A 13,161-nucleotide genomic window follows, 5' to 3' on the forward strand; every position below is an offset into this window, starting at 1 on the left:
AATGACTTGTGTTTGCAAGATTGATCCAGCCTCTGTGATGTGGATTTGAGACAGTTCACTGTTCAGTGAGAACAGAGCTGATATACAGCTTTCTTAAAAATAATGCACATACATGTATGCCATCCTTGAATGTCTATAGCAGAGGCAAAACCAGCCCTGTGGCTTGCAATTGGTGTGTGTGCTGTTTTTTGTACCTAACTTCTGCACTTTGGAATTGATATTTATGATGATTTGGGAGTGATAATGACACAGGAAATACATAATTTGTTTAATAGGAACATCTATTTTATAAGAAAGAGTTTAACATGGAAAAAGTTACCTGAAGTATGTTTGTCATTGTGATAATAACATACAATCTGGCTTGTATGTCAGATCTGTGAAGCGCCTATAGGATTTGCAGGATAATGATTTTCTTTACTTGGCAATTTATGATGTTCATGTGTTCTATTTAGTTAGTCAAAAATAAAAGGTTCCCTTTAACATTATTACAGTCGTGTTTCCCCAAATGGTTTACCTAGATTGATTCTAAAATGTTGACTTCTCCTAATGCCGGTTTAAAGTGTTATTAACCAGATTATGTAAAATCCTGTATGACTAGTTCCTTTGTTTCATCTATGATGGGTAACTGAGTGAAAGATGGTCGCTAATGAGAGCTAAGGAAAACTGTGAAAGTGTCAGGTTTTCTTTAAAAAATGTATAAAAAATAGGCCTAGTCTTTATATCTATATGCTTAAATAGAGGAATTAACACATTATTTCTGCCATTAGACTTGGGAAATTATTGTCACTCCACATCATTGTTACATACTTAGAGGACTATGTTTCTTTCTGGAAAGACCATGGATTTCGTTTCTTATTGCAATGTTTGAAACATACAATTAGTGAATGCCACCCTTTACCACCTGGAAGGAGAGTTTAAGAAACTTAACCATTTTCTCTGCTCTCTTGAGCACAGAACACCACAGTAAACAGAAATTTCAAACGACTGATCTGCATTGTTTGAAAACTGAATATGCCAATCACTCATTTTTAACTTGCCTTTATCATTTAGAAATGTGTAACATTCCTTCATGGCAAGCTGGACACCAAAATAAATGTGCATGTGTCTTTAAATATTTAGTGATTATAGTATTTCTCTCAAATAAGAAGGAAGTTGTAATAATTACATCAAAAACTTAGCTATAGGTATTTATACTTAAAAACATAAAGTGCATCTGTGTTTTATCATTGTCCACTTGAATTTTCTTTTCAGTTATACCATGATTTAATTATTTCACACCGAAATAATTTTGACAAGAAGAATTTCAGGGTAAATATCCTGGAAGTGTTGACCTTTAACAAGCTTTCCTGTCCACATTTTAAAAATCCAATTCAGTTTAACAGTTGAGGGACAGTGCAAGGAGTTAAATGTTTACTAGGAGAGAACAACACCAGTAATTACTTTGATTTGAGTTCCTTTTGATGTGTATTCAGAGGATGAAGAGGTCAATAATATTATGGCCATGCAAATAGAAAAGAGTTCCTTTTGACCATGTTGGAAAAAAAATAGCAGAGGATTATTAAAGCATTAACCTTGATTTTAATGGCCTTGGTTGAGTGGTGAGATCACAATTTGGATGAGCCTGATTATTTACTAAATACAATACATAAATGCAACGGGTTCTTAACACCCATTGCACTCTGGCATTATCGCATTACTGCCATCCTTTGTTGCCTTGCAGACAGGAATATGAAAGCAATCTGTCATGTAGTGAGACTGGCTCCAGAAGCATTTCTCTGATAAGAAGACCCCCTGCCCTTTGCTAGTGTCTGGTCCAGTAGGCTTAGCCATGCGCTTAATCCCCAGAAAGTGGTTCGATTATTGCTGACCAGCAATGGCAAGATAGTTTTTTTTCCTTCCAAGCTATCAACCTTCCATTAATTCCTTAAGCAGAAATACGGTGCAATCTATATTTCCTTGGCATGTGTCACCCAGATGGTGCCGTGCTTATGTTTTCAAATAACCATGTTCCAAAATAACATAGTTTGAATAATAAATTCGACAAATCCTTCCTAAGAAAGAGAAGTGTAATTCTCAGAAGCTGCATAAACTTTCACGTACGATGCCATGGCTTATCCCCTTATGCAAATATGTGTGTATACGTCTCATATATTTTTTTAAGAGATATTTGCCTCAGTTGTTTTTTTCTTTTTATTATTGTCAGTCATTGTTACCATGGTATGTCTTAAACAGTAGTGAGACACTCTTGGTCAGCAGTACTGAACTTGTCATTTAATAGAGCTGATCCTAAACTCTAGGTGTAGGTCGCTGCTGTCAGGCAACCATGACTGTACATTTCAGTATTGATTGGAATCTCTACATCAAGTTCCTCCCTAATTCACATTTCTTTTTTTCCTTTCCTCTGCTAAAAATTGGGAGAATTTTGAACATATGTCTTTTTTATATATGTGTCAAAAGAATTTGGTAAATTCTGACACCCTCTTAGGCACATGTTGAAGATGCATGTTTACTCATGGGTATTACATTTACAGATGCTTTGATGTTTTTGGAAATATTCAGATGATTTTACATCCTTTAAAAGAAACATTTTCATGCTTTTTGTTTGTTTGTTTGTTTGTTAACTATTAGATTTCCTATTATGACATACCTGGTCCAGCAAACAGGACACTAGAGCGTCACTTAGCTATCAATTCCATTCAGGATGTAGTTGTTTGCTGGTGGCCGCTGGTCAGTGATGGCGCTTGGCCTTGGACTCCAATCTCTTCTGAGAAGAACAGAGCCAATCTCCTGCTCCTGGGTTTTACTCAAGGAGGACTGCAGGTAAATCTAAAATATTTTAATGAAGTGCAAATAAAATAACATTCCTGGTTTTTCTATTCTGAAATATGTGTGAATATATTTTAAATCTATAATTTATATTTTCAAATATTAAAAAGGAAATTGAATGTAAAATAAGATCCTAAAATTTAATGTAGCTAGAGCATAAGTAGACACTTCCAGGCTGGCTGAAATAGTATAATGATTGAAACCACAGACTTACGGGTTCAAATGTCGATTCTGCCACTACCTCCCTCTCTGCTTGAGTAAGTTACGGGCGTCTAGGTGTTGTAGCTTCATTATTTGAAAAGCAGAGTTAAACTAGTGAAAATAGTCTATACATTATAGCAATACACTTATAATCACTGTTGAGGATTTCATGCCTGGAAAAGCCATGCTACCAGTTACCCTTAAAAAACACCAGTCAAAGGCCTGCTCTGTGAAAGCCGCTGTGATGGCATACCATCAGTTGGGCAAGGAGCTGCAAGGAAGGCTTCAGCACGGCTCTCTCATCTAGGACCTGATTGCTGATGGAGCCCTGGAAAGCGTAGCTCCTTTGGTTACATCAGCATCCTCATTCTGTCTCTTCCCAACAGGGCTGTGGTCATTTACTTATCCACATGCGTGAACCTGTATGTGCTTTCACTTCATTCCTATATCTCTTTTTATAGTTAAAATGAGTTCTCTCCTTTTTAAAGCTTTAGTTTTAACTGGATGAAGTAAGTCTGTTTTAATGTTTTCTTCTAAACCTTCAGACTTGAAGTATTTCTCAAACTAGTGTTCTGGGATGAAATGGATACTTCTGTGTGTTCTCTTTTTTCCACCTACATAAACTCTCAGTCTTTTGAGTTTTGTTTATTTTGGAGACTGGGTTTTGTTATGTATCCTAAAACTCCTGATGCTCCTGCCTCAGCCTCTTGCGTTTTGAGTCTGAAGGAGTATGCTTTAGGCTGCCTTTTAATATTGAAGGGTCCTAGTACTTTATATTTGATATGTATGCATGTCTTCCTTAGGAACTGGACTTTTCCAGTTCTTCTGCAATAAGCTTTCCCAGTTCTGTGTCTGACTTGGGTAGATCGCCTAGTCTAACTGGCCTTAGTTTTCTTATTTTTAAGATAGTAAATTTAACCCAGGTTAGCAGGTATGGGGACTAAAGCACAGATCTGTTTGGTCTTTTCCACTTAAGTCTTTAGTATATGTTGAACCCAAACTCAGCCTGACCCAAACTGATCTTGATTTACCTTCATCGTTGTTTTCTTGTATAAATATACCCTCTGGCCAAATGGTCTGACTCATTATTCCTGTTTCCTGTATGAATGTTGTTTCTACCTGAAGTAACCTGAAGATTTGAGCATGACCTTGCATAGCACAATGTTCCATCCCAGATGGTAGGAATAGGACACTATCTTGCCTTCAAGGACGTTAGTTTTTTTGGCTTTTAACCAGTGAGAGACAAATAGGAAACCAAATAGGAGTGTCGGTTTGCTGTGGGTAGAGTGTATGTAAGCTCTAGTAGGAGCCAACAGGCAGTGATTGATTCTCCTCAGATAGTGGGAAGACTAAAAGGCTTTCCAGTGTGCTCAGAGACAAGGTTGGTACCCACTTTACTTGCTTTTATCATCTGTTCCAGATTTCATTTCAAGCCTTTATTAACACTGGAGTGATTTTGCTAGCCTTTTTCTCCCCTCTGAAACAAAGGGAACTATATAAGCTAGGTTTTGGTAAGTTATTAATTCCATTTTAAAAGAGCTGTGTAAGTTTTTGTGGGGTAATTCTTTTGCCAACTTGTTTTCCATAGTTTTTATGAAAATATCCACTTTATGGAAGCATTTGAATCCATTCTTATACATTTGTGTATGACATGGGAATGTCACTTTTGTGTGCTACTGGAAATCTAACCCAGAGCCTCTGCCATTGTAGGTAAGCAAGAATTCTCCCACTGAGCCACACCCTGAGCCCACACATGATTTTGAGCCACTCACTACTTTTATGTTCTCTTTCACTTCTGGTACTTTATTATATACAACTCACTTTCTTGGCAAGGGCTTTTGCTTTAGCATTTGGCCCTTTCAGTCGCCGCACTATCAAAATTCAACTGTTTAAAAAATTATAAATTTTTTTTTTTTTTGCCAGAAGCTTTTTTGAATTTCACTATGTAAAAGGTAAATAAATGTCTTTAGGGTAAAATACTTGTTTTACTTTTTTGTATGAAGATTTAATCTTTAACTGGAACATTTTTTTAGCATGTCATGAACTAAAGCCACCAGTGGCTGAAAGTAGTGGTCAAGACTGTTCCTTTAGTTTCTTTTTAGACTTTTAAAACAGATCAGCAGAATCATAAGACAATATGCTTTTAAGCACTGAAATTATAACCAAAAAGGGAAAAATCTTCATAGAGAAGAAGTTGAATAATCTTTGAATCTGTTAGACTATAGAATTTTAAAAAAGCATTTCCCATTTAGGCCCCAGCAGAAAAGATAATAACTTTGATTTGGACAGTGGCACAATCCTAGAACAGTGTTCCTACCCCAGTAATACACTGCAGTCACCTGCAGAGCTTCTGAGACTGGGCCGCCTCAAGCCTTCCATCTGAGTCTGTGGTCAGGAGGGGGCATCAGTAATCTGTCTCAGGTTCCCTAGGTGATCTCATGTGCATCCAAGTTGAGACCCACGGCTTTACAGAAAACTTAAAAAAATAGAAACTGAAGCCATCGTTGTTTGCATAACAGACCGTGGAAAGGATAAAGCCCACATACTGAAGCAAATAGGAGTTTTAACAGTAGAGTCTAAGTAGAAAATTGGCTTACCAAGCTGCTTAAAAAAAAAAAAAAAAAAAAAGAAAAGAAAACAAAAGAAATTCTCTGTGACCAAATTATCTGTCTTTCTGAGGGAAAACATTTTAAAATTTATTTTATGGATATTAGAAAATGCCTGGTCCAATTTCACACCACAGAGTTCTAAACAAATAGTGTGTATCTTAATTAGAAGTGTGGAGCAAAAGGAGTTATGTAGTCTGAGAAAAATGGGTGATAAGTAGTGTAGAAAAAGGGACTTTTATCAGTGAATTTATTAAGACCCTATTTTAGGGGCTTGGGAGATGATTCAGTTGCTGTTCAGCCTATAGACTTGAGTTTGATCTGCAGGGCCAAGTAAAAAGCCAGATGTGATCCTAGCACTGGGGAGCTGGAGATGACAGGATCTCAGAGGCTCTCTGTCTGACCTGCCAGCCCATCCTTTGTCAAGCACCACGTCCTAGTTAGAGAGCCTGTCTCAGTGGAGCAAGGTGGATGACTCCTGAGGAATGACACACAGCACAGATCCCCACCTCCCTGGACACACCCACACATGTGCACCTGCACACGCGCGCACACACACACACCCACACAAGCCTGTACATATGTATGTAAACATACTTTCGCAGTTTGTGTGTGGGTTGTCATGTATTATATGGTAACGTCATCACTTACATATTTTACTCCTTATACTTTATTTTGAAAAGATTTTACCATTTTCTTCTGTTGTATACATTCACTTTGACAAGAATGTCATGACAACTTATTCTTCCCTTTTATATTTGCACAGCCGTTTTAGCTTTTTAGACGTGTGAATCTGATACTTCTTTCTGTCTGTGGTGCTAACATCACAGTATCTACTGAGAGACCAACTGAACTTGCTTACCAAAGTAGTCAAGTCACAATTGCAGAATGTTTCAGACCTAGGGAGACTAATCTCACAGATACATGTTTTTCTTATGAGAGGTTTTGTTGTTTGTGTGTATCTGAAACAAGGACTATCCTTGAGCTTCCGGTCGTCTTGCCTCTGCCTTCGACGCTGGGACACAGGCATGCATCACCACCAAATGAAGCAATGTTTTCACAGCAAATTTCAAGAGCAATAACTTATGGGAAAACATTTGTGTCCAGCTATCAATATAGTACAATTTGGTAAAGGAATCCAGAAAATTTACAGATATTTTAAACTGAAAAGCCAAAATATTTATGAACACCATTGATTTATATATTCTCTTTTAGAGAATGTGAGGTTTATATTTTTTAATGCTGGCTTAGTATATATTTATTACAAAATATAATGCACATAAAGCAAACTGCACAAAGTAAATGCATAGCTTAATGTACTATTATAAGCAAACCACCGTTGGAATCAGTGGCCAGGTGGAGAAATAGAACTGTGCAGCACCTCTCTGCGCTCTGTTTTAACTGCTACACCGTACCCCAAGGTAACCACGGCTGTTCACTTCAACCACTTTCTTACTACTTACTCAGCTTTTACTCCCTGTGTGTACATTCCCAGAAAACGGAAAAATGGAACATAATGCCCATTTAAAGTACTTCAGTGAGTATCTTAGTCTACAAGTTCCCATTAGTCCCATTCTTTCCTTAAAATGAATCTATTGCAACCACAGTGTCCATGAACTGGACCTATTTGTATCTGCATGGCAACCTTTAACATGTTTATCTGTCTTCTGACCGTTCCACAGGTTAGTAGTTTTGGTGAGACTCTCAGGAGAAGTTGTCCTTTTATCAGCAGCCACATGTTCATTTGCTTTCTTAGTTGCTCCTGGTTTTTGATGATGATAACAACTATTGATGTTCAGTTCCAAGATGCATTGATTCATTAATGTTACAAATGGTAATTTTCTAATTAGATTATTTCATTTTCATTTATTATTTGGACTTTTTTTTTGTAGTATGACACCTCTGTCAGCCTTATATAATAAGCTGAATAAAAATGTCTCCTTATCGTTTAAGATAATAAACTGATCTTTAATGAAGGTAGTTGATTAAATTTTTAAAATAGTATTATTAATTCATAGAGTCAAACACTATTTTATGTATTCATAAACTGTGACTGTACCCTTCAGAAGCTTAGCTCACTCCATTTTTGGCCAGTAAATGCTTCTTCAGATTGTTCTTTCTTGTTATGATCTCAGCGACCATGGTAGATCTCCAGCTGTCTGATGTGTCAGTGGTTCATGTCCTATCCTGGGCTGGAATTAGGCATTTCTCCAAGGCATTGTTTTTGTTGTTATTGTCATTGTTTGGTTGGTTCATTTTGCTTTGTTTTGACACAGGGTTTTTCTGTGTAGACTTGGCTGTCCTGGAACTCACTCTGTAGATTAGGTTGGCCTTGAACTCAGAGATCTGCCTGCCCCTGCCTCCCTTGTGCTGAGATTAAAGACGTGTGCCACCACCTCCTGATAACACTGTTTTGTTTTGTTTTGTTTTAAAGGAAAATGATAATTTTGAGTCTCAGTCAGTATATATTAGGGACATTGGCTTGTTGTTTGGGGGTTGGTTATTGTTTCTAGATTTCTTCAGTATCAGTATTTGTATTTGTCTACATATTCATAGTATGTCCATATTGATACTTCTAGATCCGTGTTAAAGAGTTTCTAATTTTAATTCTTCTATAGTACTCTATATTTCCCGTTTTCAGTACCTAAGCTCTTAGTTTACATGGATTCAAGGAATGCATTAGATCATGTAATTTCTTATTTACTATGTCCCATATCACCCATATGCCTACCCTGTTGGGATATCATCCTAATATTACCACTAGTATTTTAATTATTGAGGGCATTCAGTTTTTTTCCCTCTGTTTTGCTCATTTCTCTCTTCTCATTTTAAAATACTCTAAATTGTTATATGATGTATTTGTTGCATATAATTCTCTCTTTAATATCCTCATCTAGTTGTTCATAGGTATTTGGCATTACCATATAAAAGTTTGTCTATTGTATGTGGAGATTTAAAGAAACTAAAAAATTAAGGTGCCACTGCTGATACTCTGAAAATTAGGGATAGTAGTTTTATGGTCATAATAAAACTTCTAATTAGAATCTGAATTTTGTGCTAAGTGTCTGTGTTTAGACTTGTGGGTTTTTTTGTTTGTTTTGTTTTGTTTTTTGTGTGTAGCTATTGGGAACTGTTCATGGAAAAGATGGATGTCTTCATTGGCTTGCCTTTGCACTTTGTCCAAGATTGTTGGTTCTCTATTCTGTTCCATTAACTGTCTGTTCTTTCATAAAGTAAGACGTTGGAACATTGTGTTGACTATTATAAGAAGTAGCTCTTTAGACTGGAAAACTATATTAATGCAAACAAGTAAGGTTGTAACTTACCATGCTGAAAGTGTGGGTTCATGCTTCCTAGTAGACATGTTTATCTTTCCAAACAGTTCTTATGGTATTTATATATTTATCCTCTATACATATGTCAGAATTAATTATAAATGTTAACAATAGGGAATGTGTCTATTTAAAGCCAAATGCTACTATTTATTTTTAAGTTCTCTTTTAGTTTATTTATTGGAGGGGTGTGTGTGTGTGCGTGTGTGTGTGTGTGTGTGTGTGTGTGTGTGTGTGTGTGCATGCATGCATACTTGAACATGTGCGTGTGTTTATGTATGTGCTACAGTATTGTGTGAAGTTCAGAGGAAAAATTGGGTCAATTCTCCCTTTCACCATGTGGCTTCAAGGGATCCCACTCAGGTCATCAGGCTTGCTGGCAAGTGTTTTTACCCACTGAGCTGTCTTTCCTGCCCAGATGTTACTTTTCTTTGCTTTCAGTTGCTATATTTGATTGAGTGTGTGGAGCAATAGGGAACTCTCATTCACTACTTACTGAAGAGGAAGTTAGTAGACTGTGATAGAGAACAACATAGCAATAGCTAAGACAAAGGCGCGTCTCTGGCATGAAGAACAACAGTCTGTGTTTACAAGGAACAACATACAGAGAGTGCTCATAGCAGCATTGCTTTCAACAGTAATGAAGAACTAGAACCAAGTTACGTGTGTGGTGATCTTTGATGCTCAGCAATAAGGAAGCACAGGAGAAATATTAATGGAATTTAACATGCACTAAACGTGTTACATGTTAAAACTAGTTGATGGTTTTTTTTTTTTTTTTTTTTTTTTATCATGTTTGAGGTATTTTTCCCTGAATAATGTCAATTGGTTGCCTCAGTATTATAGCCAATAGCCAATGAACAATGGACATGTTTCTCCATAAGTCCGTGCTTCATAAAATTAGCCTGCAAGTCTGTCTGGCATTTTCTTAGCTAGTGACTGATACAGGAGGGTCCAGCTTATTGTGGACATGTGGCCTTAGGTGTATGAAAAAGCAGACTGAGCAAACCAGTAAGCGGCACCCTTCCATGGCCTCTGTATCAGTTCCTGCCTCCAGGTATCTGCGCTGATTTTCTTGGATGTTAGAATCATAAGCATTAAGATGAAATAAACCTTTTCCTCCTGAAGCTGCTTTGGTTATGGTTTTTATCACAGCAATTGAAACTCTCACTAATAAACAGACTGTGTTGTATTTTGTTATATAGTAAGGTGTTATACTTTTAAATAACAGGTTATAAATATAACTCAGTGGTAAACTGCTTGCTAAGCAAATGGGATACCCTGTGTTCCTTCCCTGATAAAAGATAAACATGCGCACGTGTGCGTGCACACACACACACACACACACACACCAGTTTAAATGTCTAGGAACAGTCAAATAAAAACATATTTTGTGGTATATTCTGAGGTGGAATACTATATGGAAGACTATACTATATCTGTGGCTTTCTTAAATTCTAGAAGAATAAATTGAGCAAAAGTGAAATTACAGTATGAGATAGTTTAATAACATTTACACAAACTTATAAGACAGAATAATTCTACATGTTCTATAGGGCTGTTCTAGATTGATTATAATAATATACATAAGGATAAATACAAAATTCAAAATACTGTTTCCTCTGGGGTGGGATAGAAGGAAATGGGGCCTGGCAGGCTTCAACTTATATGTGATATTTTATTTTTAAAATTGAGGCAAAAAGCTAGTATTTCCTAAAGCTGTTTTTCACATATTTTTCTCTACACTTTTATGTGTGTGTTGAATGTTTCATAAAAAGAAGTAAAAATAAAATGTACTTTTTATCTTCTGTTCCTAAAAATTCTGCTAAGTGATATAGAGAGTGTAGATTTCAGAATAAATCCTAGTGATAAGCTAAGAACTCTGGCTGCTGCATAATCTTTTAAGTAACCTGTTTACCTACTGGTGAAGGTTTTGGTGCCAGAAAAGGCCTCTCTTTAAATAATTTTCCTGATTTGCATATTGGGTGACTTTTAAAAGATTCATGAGAGATACCCTCTCTAGCTGAAAAATAAAACTTGAAGATTTGAGCCAGTCTTTAACTCACTATGGTTTCTTTTCTGTTTTTTGTTCCTTTTGAATTTGAAAATATCTTCCAGAAATGGCCACCAGTCATATTGTCTAATAGGGCTTTCTTTTCTTGTACTGCTCCTATGTATTTTTTGAGTAGGTGGCTTCAGAGCCTAGGAAATTGTCATGTAGCTAAGGAGTGACCGTGAATTGACCTTTCTGCCTTTACCATCCAAAGTCCAAGATTGTAGGCGTGTGCCACCATTCCCTGGCAAATTTAGCTTTTTTTTTTCTTTTAAAAGAATGAAAATGAAGGTTCACTATGATGCAGCCTTCAACCAATTTAACCTGAAAGCTGACTGGTTTAAACTTGCTAGAACAATTCTCTTTAGGAAGTTTTAGACCCTCACCTGATTGTTTGTTCTGCTGTTTCTTAGCCTGAAATTTTACATTTTTAACATTTACTTTTTTTTTTTAACTACACAGCTTTATATTAACACAGGCATGCCTGCACACATGCACAAACACATACATGCACCCACCCACCCACGCACACACACACACATGAGCACCCATGATCACCCATCCTTTGGAATGAAGATTTCCCTTCCTTGGCTGCCTCCTATGTCAGATAGCCTTGGGTGGGCTGACACTTTGCTCAGGTTCCTTCCCGTTTCCTCCCTGTTGAGCTCCTCTTTGTCTCTGTGTTATCGGGGACTCTGAATTGCTTTGACTGACTTCTCAAATTTTGAATCTTTTCTTTTTCATCCCTCAATAATTTTGCCTCATTTAAAATTTATACAGTCATAATGTTTATTGACCAAGTACAGTGATAAGTCTCATAAAAAGCTAAAATCCATTTGATATTACCTTCCCAACTGCATCTTGTCTGTATTTAAACTTTTCCTCCATGTGTTACACTTGGCACTTAGCTAAGTATCAACCATAAGTCCTAAATAAGAAATACAGATTTTATTTAGTAACTGATGTTTCTCATTCTTTGTATTAGCTATAGACCTTGCTAAAGGATTTGGGACTTTCCTTTCAGGGCCAGCAATAAAAGTGTCTATTTATTGAGGGTGCCTCAGTTCCTTGAATATTAGTTGTTATTTTTAATTCTTACCACAAGCCCACAATGTATGTGAATAAATCCTCCCTTTTCGGAAGAGAATATTAGAGTTCTAAGCGGTGAGCTTGCCCAGGAACTCGGGACTCCCTGAGGAGCTGGTGGCCAACTGTCACATCCCCTCTGCAGTGTTGACCATGATTGTTAGACTGAGCCAGGTTCCATTAGGATAAACACAGGTATTTTGGCTACTTACATTAACAGATCATTCTGATAGTTATAAACACAGCTCTATCTTTACATAGTCCTGTCAAAGGACTTTAGAATACCATAGAAGAAACTAATGGCGAGTGGACAGTACTAGTTTTTGTTTATGTAATTTTTGTTTTGAAGAGGCAGTTTTATTTGCTTCATTTTTAAGGTAATTAATCATTTACATTTCATGAATATCCTCTTTTCAGAACAATTTAGTGGATCTAAGAATAAAGCATCTTTAAGGAAAATCATCTAACAAGATTCCATCCTTCACATTTTGTAGTCATACTATGCACAGTGGTCCTTAAAATGTGGGGTCCACAGAACAGCTCGGCACATGAATCCTCCTTCACCCTCTTTCTTCTTCCCTTTCTGGGCACTCCTCTCCATGTAGTAAGGTTATCAATGCCTGCAAGTCTAGCTCATTCCCTCTGATCACAGGGAAGGAAAACTGATAAACTTGTAAATTACCTGTGCTCACTAGGCAGGGTGTCTTGAGACTCTAGGTCATCAAAATCTTATCCCTTTGGCCATCATCGTTCTTATCTCTAGAGTATAGATTCATGGTATCTATTTTTGGAGCAGTGAAGTGATTAAGATGTGTATGGAGGGGCAGCATGGTGCAGGCCTGGAGATCCAGCTCAGTTGTTAAAGCTGGTACTGCTCTTACAGAAGACTGGAATTCAGGTCCCAACATCTGTGTTGGGCGGCTCGCAGGTTGGCCTGTCACTTTAGTTCCACACATGTACATACCCCCCACCCACCCAACAGACAACATTTAGAAACAAAATAAATCTTAAAAGTAGCACAACATTATACTTTTAAACCAAAATGTAGCCCAAGTGT

At 36.9% G+C, this 13,161-nt stretch overlaps 1 protein-coding gene across 1 annotated transcript in view; it reads left to right on the forward strand.

The window, feature by feature from the left end:
* Positions 1-13,161, forward strand: part of Wdpcp (WD repeat containing planar cell polarity effector) — a 268,385-nt gene that overhangs the window by 129,751 nt on the left and 125,473 nt on the right. Inside the window, exon 9 of the mRNA XM_051200567.1 lies at positions 2,629-2,820. Within this exon, the coding sequence (XP_051056524.1) occupies positions 2,629-2,820 (192 nt within the window). The remainder of the gene's footprint in view (positions 1-2,628; positions 2,821-13,161) is intronic.

The sequence above is a fragment of the Phodopus roborovskii genome, unplaced genomic scaffold (assembly GCF_943737965.1).
Source record: "Phodopus roborovskii unplaced genomic scaffold, PHOROB, whole genome shotgun sequence".
Lineage (NCBI taxonomy): Eukaryota > Metazoa > Chordata > Mammalia > Rodentia > Cricetidae > Phodopus > Phodopus roborovskii.